General features: G+C 43.0%; 1 protein-coding gene across 1 annotated transcript in view; it reads left to right on the top strand.

The window, feature by feature from the left end:
• Window positions 1–17,495, top strand: part of IRS2 (insulin receptor substrate 2) — a 29,772-nt gene extending 12,277 nt beyond the window's left edge. The window contains exons 2-3 of the mRNA XM_038761645.1: window positions 4,837–5,060; window positions 15,072–17,495. Of these exons, the coding sequence (XP_038617573.1) occupies window positions 4,837–5,021 (185 nt within the window). The 3' untranslated portion in view covers window positions 5,022–5,060; window positions 15,072–17,495. The remainder of the gene's footprint in view (window positions 1–4,836; window positions 5,061–15,071) is intronic.
• The last annotated feature ends 3,499 nt before the right edge of the window (window positions 17,496–20,994 follow it).

Genomic DNA, 20,994 nt, shown 5'->3' with positions numbered 1-20,994 from the left:
CTGTTGTAGTTTTAAGTTGAATAGTAGGTTTGTTTTTAGAGTGAGCCAGTACAGTCACTGCTCAAGGCAGAGGAAATGCTTAGGTTGATGATTGCTTCTGATTACTTGATTTCTTTCAAGATAGCCACAGAGACCAACATTCACTTGTGCTGAAAGTAAAACACATTCAAGAATGTCTGAACAGAGCCCGTTTAGATTTAGAGCCCGTTTTGCGGGTTGGACCGTTCCCTCCCAAAGAAGTAACAGTCAGCGCAGAATAAATACGACCGACTTGAATGGGAAGGAAGGAAATTCTCCTGGATTCTGTAGATTTGACTTATTGAAAGGACTTCATTGCTTCTGAATGCTGAAGTAGATTCCAAATGAAGCATGGCGTCTTGTGCAGTTCCCAGATTACAAGACAGTTTAATCAGTCAGTAGTATTCACTGATCGCTTTGGAAAGGACAGTACAACAGTTGGTGGGACATGTTCCTGCCCACAAGGAGTTTACAGTCTAGGAGTCTAGTTGAATGGATCTGGTTTACTCTCCTTTAATTGGAATGTTCTCTCTTCTCCGCCTTGTCCCAAGTTCCTATAGAGTCCTTCATTACTGGAACAACACAGACATTAGGCGTTCAGTTTTATTAATTCCCCCCCGCCCCCTTACCAAATTTTCAAGTATTAATGGAGTACCAACAACTTTGTCTACAAGACGTTGGTATTCAAAAGCAATCCCCTGCTTTGAGTGTTTGCTCCCTCCTAAAATAATTTCTAGACTTTTTCCAGGAGCTACAACCTAATGTGGGAAATCATCAGGGCCCAGGTATATTGACATTAAGCGTATCATAGCGATTGTAGGTGTCAGGGAGCCATTTAGAGGCTTTTTGAAATGGTCTTAGCTGTTAGTCCAGGTCTGCATGCTATTCTTACAGAAGCCACTGTTAATATCAGTTCGGAAAGTGTTTATCTCACTGACTCCCAGCCATTTGCTGGAGGATGTAGTTCAGTGACTCAATGACTTGCAGATGTTACAATTGATGAATTCTGCTCACGATTCAGTCTGTTTTTAGTGTCTTCCAGAATTAGTTTATTTGTTAGATGAAATATTATATAGCCCCCATTATGGTAGATTCCAGTAATAATTTTCTCAGAAATGAGTCATTAACCTATTTAATGATCAGTTTATCCGAAAACGAACTGATTTTTGGAATTTGCCGGAGGTTAGGCAAAGACACACACAAAATCAGCTATTCCTACTTCATCTTCTCAGTGTTGATTCGGGGCTCTCATTGTTTAAAAAAATGCACAGAGAAGGGGAGAAGAAGGGGGCTTTAGGAGGAAAATGTAGACAGCTTTTAGATGCCTAGAAAAATACTTCTTATTCCATTTGATTTTTTTTAAAAAAGCAAATCATCACTTCCTCGTGACAGTTTGACTTTCATAAGGGCATTCCCCTCTGAAAGCTTCCTGGAATACTTACAAAAACCCATATCGAATCCACACAGCAAAATACCAAGCAGCTTAGTATATGGAGCCACGTTTTTATGAGTGAGTCAGTGTCTTGTTTACATTAGCCGTCAGTTTCTGCAGCCTCTTAGAAGAGAATACTTCCTTCCTGGCAGATGGTAGCCCCAGGGCTTTGCACCTGCCATTGCTGAGCAGTACATACACACTAGTAATCTACCAAAGCCAGCATCATTGTGACAACAGTCTAATGATGGGAGACTGCCTCTCAGGCGAAACAAAACAGAGACAATATTTGTAATTCTATTAGAGAGCCTGAGGTAGCGGGGAAATGTGTTTCCTTTTTGGTTTTTTAGCATCCGAAATAACCTGCTTTAAGATAATGAGCTGGTTGGGCCGATTCAAGAGTAAAATAAAGTCGGTTGAAAGGAAGTAGGGATTGTCGTCCCATCTAGGGAACTAGGTCCCTACGGAAGCGTCTCCCACAGTGGAGCTGGGTTAAGCAGTCAGCCGCTGCTCAGCACCGTGATGTGGGAGGGTGGCAATAAGCGCTCAATGGATGTTCTGTTTTTTCATGGAAAATTCTGGGATGTGGAAGTTCCAGTGGGTATCAGTAAGCTTGGAGCAGCCTCTGTTCCCATCACCATCTCTTTTACCCCGCCGAGGGAATATCTTCTATTCCTGGGGGCTTGGCCGCCATCTCTTCTTCTTTCTCAGTTTTCTGAAGATAGTAGTCTAACAGGTAACAGAGGAAGAGATTGGAAGGGGGCGGGAGGAGCGGGCTTTGAAGTAGGCCAGGATGTTCTTGCTAAATTTAAAAACTGCCCAAATATTACCCAGAGTTTGTAGAGTATTAAGCAGGATTACATGACGCAAGGATTAGACCTTGTTGAGCAGCTTGTTTTTGTTGGAGGGGGACAGGGATGGAGGCGGTAGGGCTTTAGTATAATGCCCAAACTGCGAAGTTGCCGCGAGCAAGCAGAGGAGACATCTTGCAGGAAAAGCAGGCCAAGATGGTCACTTTTAAATTTGCACAAAGCGCTCTTCCCAAAACCCCAAGCCAGTGTTACGCTACTTACATCTTTAGGAAGGCATCAGGGTTGGGTGACTCTGACGCTAGTCCTTGGTTTGGGTGGGTATGATGTCAGTTTACAAATTCGTTTCGATGACAGTACTGGCATAAAATTGACCTCTAGAATGCTGTCAGTATAACTTAGTTCTGAAAATAGAACAATAGGTCATTCCTTGTAACCGTTATCAGAGCATCTCAGTAAAACTATGAACCCAGTGCATCTTGGGTTGCTTTTTCTGTAGAGATTTCTTTTTGGAGGGAGTGGGGGCAGGACAAATTCAGGATATAATTCATGGAGTTAGGTATTGCTTTTGAGGGGAGATTTAGGAACTTTCCCTTCCCTGCTTCCCACCATGAGATTGAATTTAAGAAATGAAAGTGAAAGTTTTAGACCACTAAGATTGTCTTTGTTTAAATGAAGGAAAACGAAAAGGAGTAGTGACAATAACCACAATGGGAGAAATGTAAAGAGAAACAAATCAGTGCCATTTAAATTATTCAGGTTTCTGGGCAAGCCCTAAATTGGGGTTTAGGGTGTTTCAAAGTCTTCCTTTTGGTCTACAAGTAGATGCACGTTCTTTTCACAAGCACAACAAGGAGAAGACATGGAACCCTGTAGTATTCTATTCAACTAACTGGCCAAAGGTATAAACCAAACATTGTAGGAAAGCCCTGGCTTATTTAAGCTCATTCTGGGCCTGTCCTCCCCTTTTGGAGTTCCTGGAGCCAAATTATTGCCAGCCAGACTAGTGTTTCTTAGATCCACATCAAAAGAAGCCAGACAACGCCCAAGGCCGAAAAGGCTCTGAATTAGATCTCCACAGCACATCTGTATCTGGTTTATGATGCTACTCTAGGATAGGTACTAGTTCATTTGAGGCTACTCAGTATTATACTCTTTTTAAGTGCTTAGTGTAGCGTTCTGCACACAGAGAGTGCCCAGTAAATACCATTGATTGTTTTGTTGATCGAATCAGAGGAAACGAGCCGATGTTACCCCCCTCTCTCTAAGCATCTGGGAAATTAGCTACCCTGCCAATGGCTACCAACGAGGGTCCCCCCATTTATCTCCCCCCCACCCCCTTTCTTTGCTCCATCCCCCCACCCCACCTTTGACAAACAGACACTCCCTCAGGGGAGTGAAGGCCAGGCTTGCTCTAGAATTCCCAAGCCATCAACCATACCTCCAGGAGAATTGTGAAGGCATCCAGGTTTGACCAGATTCCACAAGGGTAACACAGGCCTTCTACTGTAATGGAAGAAGTCTAGGAAGTCTAGGGCAGGGAATATGTCTGTTATACTGTACTCTCCCAAGCGCTTGGTACAGTGTCTGGCACATAGTAAGCGCAAAACAAATACCACAAGTATTATTATCGTCATTGTACTAGCTATTTTTTGTTCTCATTCAAAACCTGCAGTGTATAGAATGGCCAGCTTACCTGTTTCCACATAGACATTTATGCATACAGACAAAATGTAACATGTTTTTTGTTGTCCATCTTCCTCTTACCCCAGTTACTGAGTATAGGATACCATTTTCCCCTTAAGTAACGTGAATTCTTTCTCTCTTCAACTGCACTTCTTCATCTGACCTTCTCCGAAGTTTTCTCAGACCAATTGTGCTTTTTATCAGGAGCATGTTCCACTTCCTCAACGCTGAATCCCCTTGCTTTAAATAAATGTTTCTTCAATGAACATATATAATCAGGACTTGGGATTTTTCTGGTGATTTAAAGACTGGTTAAATACTTCCATTTCCCTTCAGCACAAAATTGCTTATGAACGGATATATAAAGATCTTCGTTAGGGCTTTTGCTCTGCCCTCCTTTGTTCTTTGATCTATAATAATCCTACTGGCTAGCATACTGTTAACAGAGTGAATAATTGTGGTAGTTGTTAAATGCTTACTATGTGCCAGGCACTGTACTGAGCACTGGAGTCGATACAATATAATCAGGCTGCATAAAGAAGCAGTGTTCCTTTAGTAGAAAGAGCAGGGGCCTGAGAGTAATGTGACCTGGGTTCTAATCCTGGTTCCACCACTTGCTTGCCGTGTGACCTTGGGTAAGTCACTGCACTGTGCCTTGATTTCCTCATCTGTAAAATAGGTTTATCTGTTCTTCTGCCCCAGTATAGGAGAGGGACTGTGTCTATTGCTTCTTGGATGGACTCTCCCTCAGGATTTAGTACCATTCATGGCACGTAGTAAGGACTTATTAAATACTACTAGTATTACTTCTTGGGCTGGGAAAACTATGAAACAAGGAATGTGGTTATTTGTTGTTTTACTTAAGGAACGTGTCCCATCATTTCCTTGCAGATATGCATGAAATATCCAGGAAAGCCTCCTTCCCTTCATGCTCCAAGGAGGCGACGTTTTCACCATCGATACCTACTGCTTGTAGTGCTTCCTGCACCGAAAAGGCACTGCTGTTTGACCCAATGCCTTCAACCACCGTGACTGTAGTTGGAGGGGGGAAGTCTCATTTGGCTGGCCAGATCTGAATCCCGCACTCGTCGGGCCGACGCAAGAATTGGCTACAGGTGAGTCTACCATCCTCCTTCCCTCGCCAGTTGTAACCGTTCCTTCCAGAAACTCTCAAGAGTGTCCGAAGTTCGCCACTTTAGAGCCACGGTGGAGAGGCAGGTGAGGGGTGATTTCTTCCTTGACTTTGAAGGAGGATGGCTTTCCTCTGAACCCGAGTCATTTCCTTGAAAATGGATACAGTGTCACTTTGTTAATGCCAGGTGCCTCATTGTTTTCAAAGGTAAGTTAAAAAAAAAAGCCATTATATTTGAGAAGAAGCATGGTCTAATGGAAAGAGCAAGGACAGGTATAGGCAGAGAGCGTGTTTACTAACCATGTTGTATTGTACTCTCCCAAGCGCTTAGGACAGTGTGTTCCAAACAGTAAGCGCTCAATAAATATTATTGATTGGACCTGGGAGGCATAGGACCTGGATTCTAATCCTCCTGCTGTGTGACCTTGGGCAGGTGATTTCCCTTCTCTTTGCTTGAGGTTCATCATCTGTACAGTGGGGTACCTGCCCTCCCTTCCCCTTAGGCTGTGAACGCCATGTGAGGTAAGAACCGTGCCCAAGTATCTACCCCAGCGCTTAGTGCAGTGCTTGGCACGTAGTAAGCACTTAACAAATACCAGAATTAGTACTGCTCTATCTAGAGAATATTGTGATAGGACTTCCAAAGTCATTGCTTGAGTCTCGTAAAGCTTCGTGTTTCTCGTCAAGCGGAAACCATTAACATTCTGTATCGAGTTTACATGCTTTCAGAGGAAGAAAAGGAACTAGAGAAAGGGATAGCTGATTCATTACATTAAACATATTACAAAGTTATTTGTAATTGAGATGCATTTCTTGAGCTAACAGCCTTTTAAAATGGGTGGGAGGCTTTAGTTTAAGGTCTAGACTCCAATCTGTGTTGTTTTTCTGGAACGGGGATAACACCTCTGAGGTTTCTCACTGAAATCCAGAGAGCACTGATAGCACAGGGCCTCTCCGTAATTAAAGGAGGGGATTGAAGATGAGGTGAGGCAAAATCCCCACCTCTGTCTCCCACGCAAACCACGCAATGTCCCAACGAAAGCCGAAAGTTGAAAATGAAAATTTTCACCGTCAGATTGGATTGCAGTCAGCAACACGTTTTGAGTTTGCCCTGTGGGTCTCCCTATTCATAAGGTAAATCCTGAAAGATTTCTTCAAGGGAATGGTGACAGAAGAGGCGCTTGATGAAAGCAAGCAGCTGTTCTTTGCGTGATTGGGAATGTAAACAGGAGGGCCAGGAGGAGTGGCAGCAGTTGGTGTGATAATGGCCCGCTGCTTCTACAGGAACCACTCAGGGGCAGAGGAGGTTTCCGTTCGATCGTAATCTGACAGAAACGCCGGGGATATTACAGCCGACTTTAAAAACCACCCTCAGGTGCTTGTAAATCACTCGCCTCTGAGGTTATGGTCATGTCTCTGTCGAAATTGACTAAGCATTAATAGGCTTAGCCTTCTTAATGCTGTTGGATTCCATACCTCAGCCTTCTCACTTAACAACTTGTGTCTCACGTATATTCATATATATATATATATATATATATATATATATATATATATATATACACACACACATATATCTATCTTTAAAGTTTGATGAAATAGTGGCATTTCTCTTCTGGAAACACAGAATGAAATAATACAGGAAAGAGGTCAGAGAGTTCTAGCAGGTTCTAAGTACCCCTGACTCTAAATTTTCGGTGTCCCTTCGTACATTGTGGTTTCTTAGATTTGGGGGTTAAGGACTGTGGTCGTGTCTCAAAATTTTTTTTATTTCTTTTGTAATGGAATTTAAGCATTTACTATGTGCCAAGCACTGGGGTAGGTACAAGCTAATCAGCTTGGACACAGTCCATGTCCCACATTTTACAGCTGAGGTAACTAAGGACCAGAGAAGCAAATTGACTTGCCCAAGGTCACACAGCAGACAAGTGGCAGAGCTGGGATTAGAACCCAGGTCCTTCTGATTCCGAGGTCTGATTCCCTTACAGTACAGCGCCTAATGTGGTGGAATATTTGCTTGGGGGCTATCGTCCAGTCTGAGTTTGAGGCAGTGGTATCAGTCACTAATCGTAGACTTTTACATCCCCTAGAGAATGGAGCTCCCTTTCACTTGCTACTTGAATTTCTGCCTCGACTGATGAGTAGGTTGGCTTCGTGACACTTACCTATGTCTTCTGAAAGGCAGTTGGAAATTCTGTGAACCCGAAAATAGGTGCACAACTGTTCAGAGAGTGAATTATGAGCTGCTGGCTGGTCACCACACTGTGGGGAAGTTAAAATTCTAGTCAGAGTTGGAAGATAAGGATGAAGACATTTTTAGTTTAACATACCACTTATGTACATATCTTTAAATTTTATAATAAAGTACTCATTTATTTTAATGTCTGTCCCTCCCTCTAGACTGTAAGCTCGTAGTGGGCAGAGAACATGCCATTTAACTTCCCGAGCGCTTAATACAGTGCACTGCACCTAGGAAATGGGCAGTAAATACCCTTGACTGATAGGATTGTCAAGCTAGAAAACAAGTGCGTCTTCTCAGGAACTAGGTATTTAGAATTAAATAGTTTTCAGTTTCCATGATGCCTTGATCCAAAGGGGACTGACTGAAATGTAATAACTACCAAGTAATGTATTTTAGATGTGTACACTCAAAAAGGGAGGAGTAAAGAGAGTGGGGTCAGCAGTCTGCCACCCTTTCTGTAAGATATCTCCCCCACTAGACTGCAGGGTTGTTATGGGCAGGGAATGTATCTGTCGTTGTGTTGCACCATCCCAAATGCTTAGTTCACTGCCCTGCACACAGTAAGCACCCAATAAACATGATTTATTGATTGATAGCTCTACAAATAAAAAGTGTTTGTAATTTTGCCCATTTTACCCTAGCTCCAAAGGATATTCACATATTTTAGACTTCCCCAAATTGGGTCACCCACAAGTCCGAGACCACCCCTCCATGTGTACACACACGCGCACACACACAAGCACGCACAGTAAGCGGTCGTGCTTTGGCGATGCCAGCCCAACCCGTGAAGTTTAGGAATCAGAAGCCTAAGTCACTGTGGGGTATTCCTGTCATCTTCAGGTGGCTTGACAGAATTGCCACACCTGAAGGTACCACCAAGTGTGTCATGGGCATCGCACATTATTAGGCCTCAGATTTCACTGGCATCTCAGTGAGTCTCCCCGGTTCTTTCCTAAGCTCTTTGTTCTGTCAATTACGGCATCTAAAAAGGAAAAACTACTTGGGGGACTGGTGTGCGTGGCCACGATAACTGACACAGATTGAGATTGATTTGCATGGTCCCTCGTAGGGAATTAGGGAGGCTGTAACTGAAGCGTATGTTTACTTGGCGGAAGAGAAAGAGCTTTGCGGGGAACAGACGCAACTGGAGGGTTACGGGGAGCAAAGTCCAAACCGGTTCCACTCTCTCCTTGGATTTCCACCTTTGTTGTAATTGTTCGTTCCGGTGGTATTGAAGGGCGCCTTCCTGTACAAAAGTCTCCTGATTGATGGGCACAGGGTCAGATTCACACCTTTGCTTGGCTGAGAAAGCGAAGGCACGAGAAAAGGTTGGGAATCGAACAATGTAGTACAGTTTGTAAGCGTTTCCAAGGCCTCACCGGATGGCAGGAAGTTATTGCCACATGGGAAAATAAAACCAAAGTGGTTCAGTAACTATGGTTTTGTCACATTTGAGACAGAAAAGATACATGGTTGCCTGCAGTGAATTGTCAAGCTTTTGATCAGGAAAGCCTCTGTGGCTTAAAGAAAACACCAGTCCTTCAGTTCTGCCAGAACGTGGGTTTTTTTTACTACATGTTTTGGCTGGAATGGGCAGCAGAATTAGAGAACAATTGCCTATTTACGTGCAAGTGGTCAGATGCGATGGTGTCGGGAACAGAGTGCAAAAATGTGGAGTTCAGGGAACAACCCCTCCCCCTGCCAACTTTGAGTTCTAGTGACATTTTTAAGAACAAGTCCCAATCATAATTTGAAAAGATTATAAAAGCTTACACCATAAGCTCTTGAAATCCATCATTCGTCCGTCATCTTCATCACAAAATTTATTGAGCGACAGCAGTGCGGATAATACTATATTAGGCACTTGGGAATGTATCTAGAAAATTAAATAAAAAGGCCCTGTCACAAAGGGCTCACAACCTAGGGAGGAAACCAAACATAGAATACATTTATGTTAACTATTTCAACAAGAATGCTCAGAGCGGTACTACGAACCCTTCAACCACCTCCTTTTTCCCTGTCTTCCCCATTCCCCACCATTCTTTCCACTCCAACCTGGGAAATCTCTGAGCGTTCTAAGGTCTCCGAAGACACCCTTCTTCCACCATACCCCCTCCTCTCCTTTGGGTGTGATCCTTTGGGTGAGTCAAGTATGAAAGCATTTGATCTGCCAAACAGCAGCTCAGTGGAGAGGCTGCCTTGAGTCTGGTGCAGATTCTGTGGCTGAACTCAGCAAAGTGGAAGGGGAGAATCTCAGCAGAAAGCACTGGCACCGTCCCCCCACCCCCTCCGCTTCCGGATTCCCAGAGCTGCCACTGCTTCCATCTCCCGATTTATCAATCCATCATATGGACTGAGCGCTTACTGAATGCAGAGCACTGTACGGATTGCTTAGGTGAGCCCAGTAGAACAAAGTTGGTAGACCCGAGTGCTCTGCACACAGTAAGCACTCAATAAATACGATTGATGATGGTCCACAACGAGCTTCCAGTCTAGTGGCAATTTGCTTCTGCCCAGAGGCCAACTGGAGAGAGCTTGTGGGCTAGAAAATGGGTGGGGACCTGACTTGGGCTCATCTCTCAGCCTCTAAGATAAGGTCCTTCCCTAATGAAGCCCCCCTTCAAGGCGGCACATGTGCAGCCCTGGTGGGGGAGAGAAGAAGGGGGCGAGTGTGGACTGAATGTGCATTATGTGCTTTCGGACCACAATTCCCAGTTCTACGGGGTCTCCCTCCTCTCCCATCTCTCTCCTCTCCCCTGTTGTCCTCCCCGATTAAATCCCCGCTTGAACCTTTGGTCTCATCCCTCCCCCAAGAAGTCTTCCTTGCTTCTTATCTGGAGCTCCTGAGATTCTCATCCCTTCACGTCATCCCAAAAGGGTGCCTGGAGTTAATCATCCAAAGAACTGGCTCATGCCAGTAAAGAAAGAAGTGCGCTTGTAGTGTCTAAAAATATTTTTGTCTTTTCGAATCAGTTTAGAATTGCGAGTGCCTTTTAAAACCGAATCGCGTATGTTCTTATTTTTGAAAACTCCTCTGAGGCAAGAACTGGGTTGCCTAGGCCGATCTCACAGTTGGAAGGGAGGATAGAGGGTATTTGCTATTTTAATGTGCGATTCATCATTTGGCACTGACAGTCCTGTTGTCCTCAGGGCCGCTACCAAGTGGGTATTCGCATTCTTTTTCTCCTTTTGTAAAACCAAAGGTTTTCTTCCTATTGGTCTTGCAGAGCTAATGAATACAGCTTCATTTCACTTGGTCTCAGTTAGATCAGGGGAATCTAGGGGCATGCAGGAACATCTAGGAACAAATCTGATTCATCCAGCACACCCTGCGTACTTTGCCTGAGAAGCAAAGTGGAATGGAACTAAGACAAAGAGGTAAACTATTCTCAAGGCAGATTGGCTTCATAAATGATTTTATGACCGGTTTCTTTTTTAGTTGGAATTGTAATGGGATAGCAGGGGGTGGTATTACATCTCTAAACTACTTAGCAAGCTCCTTGCTTTTATTTTCAAAGGGAGTATCAATGAGTCTCCAGGTGTGACACGCAGAGGGAAATATACTGCGTAATTGTAACCAAAATGTCCTTTCTTCTTTCCCTGCTTAACAGCATAAAAGCAGCGGTGCTACTTACAGCAGTACTCATTTTGTTAACTGTTTAAAAAAAGAAAACGGTCTTCTCATTGGGCCTGAAGTTTATTGCGCTCAGAACAGCAATCATTTTCTGCATAAACTAACCGTTTTTCTTCCTAATAATAGTGGTGTTAAACACATAGCGGGTGCCAAACATTAACACTAATAAGAGTCATTGTGGTATTTGTTAAAACGCTTATTACCTGACTTGCATTGTACTAAGCGCCGGGTTAGAGACAAGCTAATCAGGTCCCATAAGGGGAAGACAGACATGAATGCAAATAAATCAATACAGCCGCTAGAGAGTGAGCTTGTTGAGGGCGGGGAACGTTTCTACCAACTCTGGTCCATTGTACTCTCCCAAGCATTTAGTACTGTCCTCTGCACACAGTAAGCGCTCAATAAATACGATTGAATGAATGAATTTTCTACTCTGACATTAAAAAGGCCCATGGGATTCTAGATCATTCACAGACTTAAACCAGGGAAGCCGACAGCATGGGAATTCGGGTAGCAAGCTCTGTCGAGTCGAGCAGAGCTCCAATGCTAGGAGACTTTGTTCCAGAACTTAACTCGTTCGCGAGTCCGTCTCGGCATATGTCGAGTGTAGCCTGTTAAAGACTCGGATGGAACTGTCAGATGTGAGGTCCAGGTTAGGAGAAGAATTGGACAACATTGCAGCTCTAAGGACTCCTCTTTTAGACTGTGAGCCCACTGTTGGGTAGGGACTCCATATGTTGCCAATTTGTACTTCCCAAGTGCTTAGTACAGTGCTCTGCACATAGTAAGTGCTCAATAAATACGATTGATGATGATGATGGCCAGGAGCCTAAGTCTCTCAGTCTCTCAAAGGATGTTCTGGCCTTCTAGATTTGACTTTCTTCTCCCCTATGACTGTGTCATCGGTCAGTAAACTGCATAGTAAGTGTGCTTATTGGAGGAAGAGTGGCCTAATGGAGAGACCACAAGTCTGGAAGTCAGAAAGACTTTGGTTCTAATTTCTGGCTCCACCACTTGTCTGCTGTGTAACCTTGGTCAAGTCACTTCACTTCTCTGGGCCTCAGTTCCCTCGTCTGTAAAATGGGGATTTAAGCTAAGAGCCCCATGTGAGACAGGGACTGTTTCCAATCTGATTAGCTTATATCTACCCCTGTGCTTTGTACATAGTGCCTGACACAGAGTAAGCGCTTAACAAATACTATATTAACAAAATACTATTTCTATATATCTAAAAAGTGAATTCAGGGACATAGCAGAGGTAATCGTATATCCAGATGTATCCCCAATTGCTTGCTGTGTGAAATCCCTTAAAGTTGAATTTGCATGTAGAGGAAGGAGAATCAAGTCAATATTTGGGTTCATTTTAGGAATCAAGTCTATGGGTTGTCTGATGGGCCTTAATTCATAGAAACGAAGTTAATCAAAATCATTAAGTACAGAGCAGGCAGACAGCAATTTTTCAGCAGTAAAATGGAATTATTCGGGTATGTGAGGGCTTTCAGAAAAATTGACAATTGTAATTAGGATGGAGTACTACAGCCATTCTGGAATGTTTAAAGAACCGTGTAGAGTAAAATTTGAAAAGAAATGGTTCTCGGAAAGCTTTTTTTAATGGTTCTTGAGATATTAACTCTGTAAGGGAAATTCTCATCATTTCCTCAAGATTTGAAGTTGCAAAACAAAGACTCACTTTATCCTGGAAGTGAATACACTAAATTTCAAAAACTGTTGTTTTTATTTATTGAGCACCTTGTGCCTAGTTCTGTATGCTAAGGGCTAGGGAAACATACAAAGATTTTGACACAGACGCTCTGCTGATGTGAGTTTACAGCTTAGGAAGCCGAAAGGCTGACTTGTCAAGGTGATACACACCTAGAAAAGAAGAATCGTGATAAACTCCCTCCACCCCAGAGGTGGACTGCCCAATTGGTTTTTGGTAAAATCTTCCTAGTTCACCTTTAGACATTATTACCCTATTTACTTATTTAGTTTATTTGTACATGTTCATTCTAATTATTTTATTTTGTTAATATGTTTCGTTCTAGACTGTGAGCCCACTCTACTAGACTGTGAGCCCACTGTTGGGTAGGGACCATCTCTGGATGTTGCCAACTTGTACTTCCCAAGTGCTTGGTACAGTGCTCTGCTCACAGTAAGCGCTCAATAAATACGACTGATTGATTTAGACTGCAGGTCCTGTTTCTTGAGAAGAGCATATCACCACAGGGATAAGTCAAACAACCCAGGAACAGGCAGTTCCTTTCAGAAGCCAAATCTGTGCTTCCCTGTGTACTGTTGTGTGTGTGTGTGTATGTGTGTGTGTGTGTGTGTGTGTGTGTGTGTGTGTGTGTGTGTGTGTGTGCGCGCCAAACTTCGTTTTCCTGTTCAGTGTTTCAAAGTTGGGTCCGTCTTTGGACGTTTTGACTTTGGTATACTATAGCAATGTAGGGTAAAGGCAAATCCAAAGTAACACCGAGGAAGTTTCAGAGTGCTAAAACAAGAAAGCATTGAAGAGTAAGTGTATTTAAACCTGTAATTTGGGAAACCCATTGCATAATTGCAGTGATAAACACTGATATTTAAGCTACAACAGCTTGAATGAGGTCTTCTGTGCTAATGAGACTAGCCCCCTTCATCTTTCAGAGAAGCTTCAAACCCGGCAAATAACTTGGAAATGTTTCTAAACAGAAGGACAGACCTTCACTATTGAAAGGACTGGCTAAATTGACAGGCTTGGAAGAGAGGTGGCATTGACTCTTCAATCAGTGGTATTTATTGGGAGCTTACAGTGTGCAGAGCACTGTGCTCGGCACTGCCAATAGCACACTGCAGTAGAGTTAGACAAAATCTCTGCCTGCAAGGAGCTTGCAATCTAGCCGAGACTGTTCTTGACTCAGCCAGTTTTTAGTTCTGTCCCATTCAGCATGCTCCCCTGTAAACTTCAGCTCTGCCAAAACATGTGTTTTCACTAGGAACTTGATGGCGGCAGAATTAGGGAATGTGTTTCCAAAAATGTGCTAGATTTGACTTTCTCCTCCCCCATGAAGGGGACAGGGTGGAGAAGTTGTTAAACTTCAGCAGAGAGCGGAGTTCAGGGTGTGGATTTGGCCATCAGGAGGTGAGGATTTCGCGCACAAAGAAGAAAACCCTTGTGGCAATAGACATTGTAGATTAGAGTGACTTCCCGATGAAGGCTATGAAATTTTCTCCGGAGGGGGTCTAAAACCAGAAGTAGAGTCTCCCCTGTCTAGAACATCTTCTCAGTGGCCTGACTGAAGGTGGTGAAATGGCGTCGAGCCTAGCCTCCCGTGGTCCTTTCCAACCTGAAATTCAGTGATTGGTTTCATCCTTGAGATGAATGTTCGTAACAGGAAAAAGAAGCATCTTTCCATGTATTGCACAGTTCACTTCAGAAAGGTCTGCCGTTGGCCCAGGTGAAAGAACACTGCCCTGGGAATCAAGAGACCTGTATTCTCATCCCAAGTTGACTTGTAGCTGGCTAATGTGGGCAGTGACCACACCTTCAGTATATCAGTCAATCATATTTATTGAACACTTACTGTGTGCAGAGCACTGTACTAAGCACTGGGGAGAGTACAGTAGCTCACCATGTGCTCTAACCCTGGTGCCCAGTCACATGTTGCACTTTGTGGCCCAGTGGAAACCTGCCCAGCAGGAGTGAGAGAGTGCTTCTGTAGCTTGCACGAGCCACTAGCACTATAATCAAGTCCTCAATGTAGGTTCTCAAGTCTCGAAGTCTCAGGACCAAAAGCCAACCGTCATTCCTGACAGGAGACGCCACCATCACCGGAAATACCTTAAAGGAAGCCTCGGTAGTCTTTTCCAACTGAGGGTGGAAAAACATTTGCACCCCGAACTTGTCACCGGCTGAAGCTAGAACTCCTTCAGTATCTTTATCTGATAACCTTCTGATAATAAACTAGCCCTCCAATTGATAAACACTGTATTTTCAGCATAGGTGTGAAGATTGTATGAAGCATCCTTTTCCCACCTCAACTTTTTGGGACTTAATATGTTGCATTCTTTTGACTTCCATGATTTCTTTGGCATTAATTAACGGACTTTCCCTTCCCACCTCCCATTTATTTTTTTCCCAGAGTGAGAGAAACGGCTCACCTCACACGGCGGACTAGAACATTAAAAGAAGCTGCTCAGCCTCTGTTGTTTTTAATATGAAGCTGCTGGAGATTTTTTTTTAAGCTTATTTTTCTGGTCTGGGCAATTAGTTACCTTCTGAGACTCTTAAAGACTGTATTTGTCAAGGAACCTCACCAGGTTCCCGTTTCTGGCTTCAAACATCACGCTGCTGTTTCCGACAGAGTGAACCGAAGACCTTCTCTAGTGATGGGTCCTGTAATGCGGCTACTTTCCACCTTGGCCTCTGCCTTCGTTTCTCTTCTCTCTTTTTCCTAACCCAGACCGTATTGATCCCTCAGCACGCTAGGAGACTCAGATACCCACGGAAGCAATGAAATCTGGTATTTACTGGTACGCTCTCAAAACTACTACAGTCCTACCTCAGTTCAGAGTAAAGCCGGATTCGTGTTGCCGGGGTACGACGCGGGGGACTGCCTTCGTCTGTTTGCTGGACGTCTCCGAAGAAGAACGACCATCAGCCTTATCGAACCCGCGAGGGGCGGTCCAGCTGCTTGTGGAAAGTAGACTCGTGAGCCGCCAGCAGTCCGCTCATCAGGCGAAGCCCGGGCCCTGAAAAGTCTAAGCAGAGACGAAACTTGGGGTCGGCCTTCGGAAGCAGAGCCCGAATACTTCGTATAGTAACTGAAGGAGCAGCCGACCCGGCTTACGTTTCGGATCTGAGGGAGGGGTCGGGTATTATTTTACCCATTACGGACTCTGTACGTAGACTTTGATGTCGGTACTTTAAACTGCAAAAGCCTCTCTACAAGCTCAACTTTTTCCGCCACCCCTTTGCCAGGAACTCGCGTTTCTCGTAACCAAAAAAATCCACAAAGGCACGCTAGCAATGCAGGAGTGACCACGGGAGTTGGGCAGATGGAAACGTTATCTTTAACATTATGCCACTGTGCCGGCCATTCGGGCCCTGGTCACCAGAAGAGGTGTTCGGAGCCTCTGGCATTACCGAAGGGAAAACAACACAACTCACAGTACTCCTCGCTAGACCGATCATGTTTTCTGTTTTCAGTATTCTGAAACAAAACAGTATTGTGATATTTCTCTCGTATCACACAGAGCTGCTATTCAAGGCCAGCAGAATGGCACAAACCTCTGCCGCTCCTCTGACGAAGCTGGTCCATCTCTTTCCCTCCTCCCGTGGATCCGTCCACAGTGCCGGCCTTTTCCGACAGTCACGTGTGCGTTACGTTACAGCAAAGGTGTGTGTTTTGGTTTTGGGTTTTTTTGGAAATTTTCCTCATCATGGAAAAAAAGAAGAAATGTACATCACTGTAAAAATGCATTGTACAATTTGATTTTTTTTTTTTTGGAGGAAGACAAAAGAATTAAATGTCTTAAAACCTATTTAATGGCAATGCAACGTCTTCCTGCTTTCATGCTGAACTTTCGGAACCGAGGATTGTATTACAAAGACAAAGATGAATGTAAAGTAATCCCTCCCACCACCACCCCTGAACGTTTTTTTTAAAGTTTTACTATTCAGACATTTCACAATGCAGCAATGCACAAGACTGTACAATGTTTGGTCAAAAGTCAGTTTCGGTGTATAAAGTTGTCTTAAAGATGTAAAATATTCTAAGATATTTTATTTAGTTTTGGAAATGAAAATTACGGTTGATATTTGCTATATAACTCTCCAAGTTCAGTAGCACTGAAAGGTGGGACTTACCGAATACAGGGTGTGGACTCCTGTTTGGAAATAGTAACCCTCTTCCCCGATGGTAACATTATACCATTCTACCAAATGGTTTAGATTCCTACTGTGTCTTCACCAAGCAAGACAAAAATGTGGCTAGCGTACTCAGACTTCCTCTCTCCTGTACGTTTCAGAAAAAGGCATATGCAATATTTCCCTGATTAATTTAGTTTACAGAATGGAACCAAAATGTAGAAAATGTTATGTTTGGTAAAACATTACACTGTATATTGGATCTTTGTACATTTTGCCTGACTTCCCTTAAATTGAAAATATTTTTTGCTAAATGAACTTTAACGGTCATGAAACAGTGTTTTCTTTTTGGGTACGTATTGTTTCTGGTTAGCAAGATGTTAAATATATTTCTCGCTATTGTGATGACAAGAGACTTAACTTATCTTACTCTGTCTTCCAATGTACACGCTGTATATAAGGATAAATGTAATGCTGCTGGAGACAAGAATAAGTGGAACTAGAGTAGTGCATTGTATTTAGTCTGTATTGATCATGGATGCTCTCCTTAATAGCCATATGCAATAAAATAACATACATTATTTATGACAGGAATGAAGTCTTTGAGAACCTGTTTTCTGTAGACTTTCTGGTTTTCAAACCATTCTACTCTTATTCTTTTTAGGTGAATGAATAAATATGATCATTCTGCAAATTATTCACCTCTTCCTTTTCTTAATATATGTGTAAGAGTCTGAAAAGAATGGTGTGTTTGAGTTTTGCATTCTAAAAATAATACTTATTTCTGTTGGAAGGAGCAATAACCTGATTTTATTGCACGGGTGAAATCTTCAAAGGTAAAGCAGAAAATGAAAATGTAATTTACAGTGGAGCGGCTGGGAAAAACTTATTTTGGACCAAGGAATGGGAAATGAAACAATCATTCATATTTATTGAGTGTTTACTGTGTGCAGAGCGCCGTGTTAAGCATTTGGGGGAGTACAATATAATAGTTGGTCGACCCGTTCCCTGCCCAACAGTGAGTTTACAGGACAACTTCACCAATTTTATTGGAGGTGCGAGAGAGTTACTAACATGAAACTAGAAAACAGGTCGTTTTTAAATTGGGTTTTTAACCCCACTTTTTTAAAGATTAAAACTGAGCCAAGATAGGGCTCTGATAGTAAGTTGTGATGTCAAATGAGGGAAGGAAAGAACATTTCTGAAGATTATTAGTCAGTTGTAATATGCGATTGAATGAATGAATATTAAGATTAATACATTTGAAACACAAATCCTGGGGTGCCTTAGGGAAATGGCAAATTATGTATGAGAATTCCTGGGTCTGGAACATACCTCAATTTCTAAGGAAGGAGTAAGCCTATAGCATAGTAGGTTTAGCTAGGATCTTGGGTCATATGAAACGTGGCACGTTCCTCAAACAATCCAAAGCGCTTGGCCAAAAAACCTACGCAGAATGATTTAATTTCCTTCTGGGGTAAGATGAAAGGCAAGAGATGAGGGGGAAAGAAAAGGAGGTATGAGGCCTTTGCTTCCACCACCATCCATAGTATTCTCGCCGTTAAGATGGAGAACTTTGGTCTGGAGTCTGAACTGTGGTGCCGTTCGTTCAGTCGTATTTATTGAGCACTTACTGTGGGCAGAGCACTGTGCTAAGTGCTTGAGAGAATACAAAATGCAGACATTCCCTGCCCACAACAGGTTTGCAGTCTAGAGGGGAAGATGCACATTAATATAAATTTCAGATACGTAGATAAGTGCCATGGGGCTGGGAAGGGGGATGAATAAGGGGGAGCAAATCAGGGTGACGCAGAAGGGAGTGGGAGAAGAGGAAAGGAAGACTGTTAGGGCAGGCCTCTTGGAGGAGATGTGCCTTCAATAAGGCTTTGAAGCAGGGGGGAGAGCAATTGTCAGATTTGAGGAGGGAGGATGTTACAAGCCAGAGGCAGGATGTGGGGAATGGTTTTCCCAATGGCCCCGCTGGCTTGGAAAGAGTGGGGACAGTGTTATGGTGATTCCTAAAAGCCACACTGAATCAATATTTTAATCAGCAATTGGGATTTGGGACTTTGAAGACACATATGCCTGTATATATGTATATACCTGTATATATGTATATATGTTTGTGCATATTTATTACTCTATTTTAGTTGTACATATCTATTCTATTTATTTTATTTTGTTAATATGTTTGGTTTTGTTCTCTGTCTCCCCCTTCTAGACTGTGAGCCCACTGTTGGGTAGGGACTGTCTCTATATGTTGCCAACTTGTACTTCCCAAGCGCTTAGTACAGTGCTCTGCACACAGTAAGCACTCAATAAATACGATTGATTGATTGATTGACTAGAAATCATAGGGACCGTGGAACTTTGGAGGGTTGGAAGGTCAGATTTAATTATAATTGTGGTATTTGTTAAGCACTTAGTCTGTGTCAAGCACTGTGGTAAATATGAGCTAATGCGATCAGTCTTACCGTCACTGCCCCATGTGGGGCTCATGATCCAAGTGGGAGGAAAACAAGGTCCTTAAATCCCATTTTACAGAAGAAGCCACTGAGGCACCAAGAAATTAAGTGAATTGTCCAAGGTCACCCAATCAATCAATCCTATTTATTGACCTCTTACTGTGTGCAGTGCACACAGAGCACTGTACTAAGTGCTTGTTAGAATACAGTAGAACAGAGTTGGTAGATATGTTCCATGCCCACAATGAACTTACAGTCTGCAGACTTAGACGTGACGTCCCTTACATTACAACCTTCAGTATTGAGATCTTGAGTACCAAGTGACCACCTTAGCCGTGACCACAAGTGTGGGTCTTTTCTAGACTACTTCTAGATTTCCCATAGGGTACTCTTAGTGTCCAGAATACAACAGCAAGATTATTTTCTGATGCTTTTCATACTTCTGTTGATTTGCCCCAGTACCGTATTCGCTATTCCAATACTTTCATGGTGTTGCTCCCTCAGGTTGCAATCAAAAATGATATCCAAATATTTATCGATTTAGCTTGGACTGAACTACTTGTCCTGGATTTGTCTTCCTTTTGTTTTTTTTAATGGTACTTGTTAAGACCTTACTATGCGTGCTTACTTGGCAGACACAAGATAATCTGGTTGGACAAAGTCCCTGCCCCACGTGGGGCACACCGTCAAAGTAGGCTGGAATAGCATTTAATTCCCATGTTTCAGATGATGTAACTGAAATTCAGAGAAGTTAAGTGACTTGCCCAAGGTCACAGCAGGCAAGTGGGAGAGCCAGGATCAGAATCCAAGTTTTCTGTCTCCCAGGCCAGTGCTCCCAAACTGAACTAGTTTATGCTTGCCCCTGTTGAATTTCATCCTGTTTGTGCAGATCATCTCACCCGTTTTTCCAAGATAGCAAAGGCGTTTTGATTCTTCCTGTGTTTGAAACCTGACCAATTTAGTTTCACCAGCAACTTTGATGAGCATAGTCCTGAATTCCATTATTTGGATCACTAAAATTATGTCCTAGAACCATCTATCACAGAATGCTATCTTTCTCTGAAAGATACAACTGATTGGAAATCAACACTTTGGGGCATCAAATGAGTCAGCTCAGCCTCCAGCCTGTATATGGTCAAGACCAGACTTGCCTAGATTGACAAAAAAAAAATACCGTGAGAGATGGAATCAAAAACATCACACAAGGCAAAGGATATTTAATCTATCGCTTCCCTCTTGACTATGACAAAAAAAAATATGGTGAGAGATGGAATCAAAAGCATCACATGAGTCGAAGTATATTTAATCTATCGCTTCTCCCTTGACTATGGAGCCAGTTATTTGATCCTGGAAGGAAATGAAATTGGTGTTGTATAATTTGCTCTTCCCAAATCAGGTTGGGTTTCCCAGGCTCCACCTCTAATCTGATTGCTCTAACTCACTATCAGTGCATCTTCAGAAAGATGCAAATTAGAATCACTAGACTGGTCATTTGGAATTCGAGTCTGCCTAGACTGTTACACTTCTGTAAGCACTCTGAGTTAAAGTCATCTATTTAAATAGCAAATCAAATTTTGAGTGGTGTAAAGTGAGAAAGGCAAGTAGCCTAGAACCAAAGACCTAAAGTCTAATCGTTGACCAATTCCAGTCACTGACGATTCCAAAACTTGAAACCCAGCCACTGAAGAAAAGTCAGACTGAACCCAGACACACCTTTCAGAGACTCAGCAG

The sequence above is a fragment of the Tachyglossus aculeatus genome, chromosome 20 (genome assembly GCF_015852505.1).
Source record: "Tachyglossus aculeatus isolate mTacAcu1 chromosome 20, mTacAcu1.pri, whole genome shotgun sequence".
NCBI lineage: Eukaryota > Metazoa > Chordata > Mammalia > Monotremata > Tachyglossidae > Tachyglossus > Tachyglossus aculeatus.
Note: the sequence above shows the minus strand (reverse complement) of the source record. Positions and strands in the feature narration are given on the sequence as shown.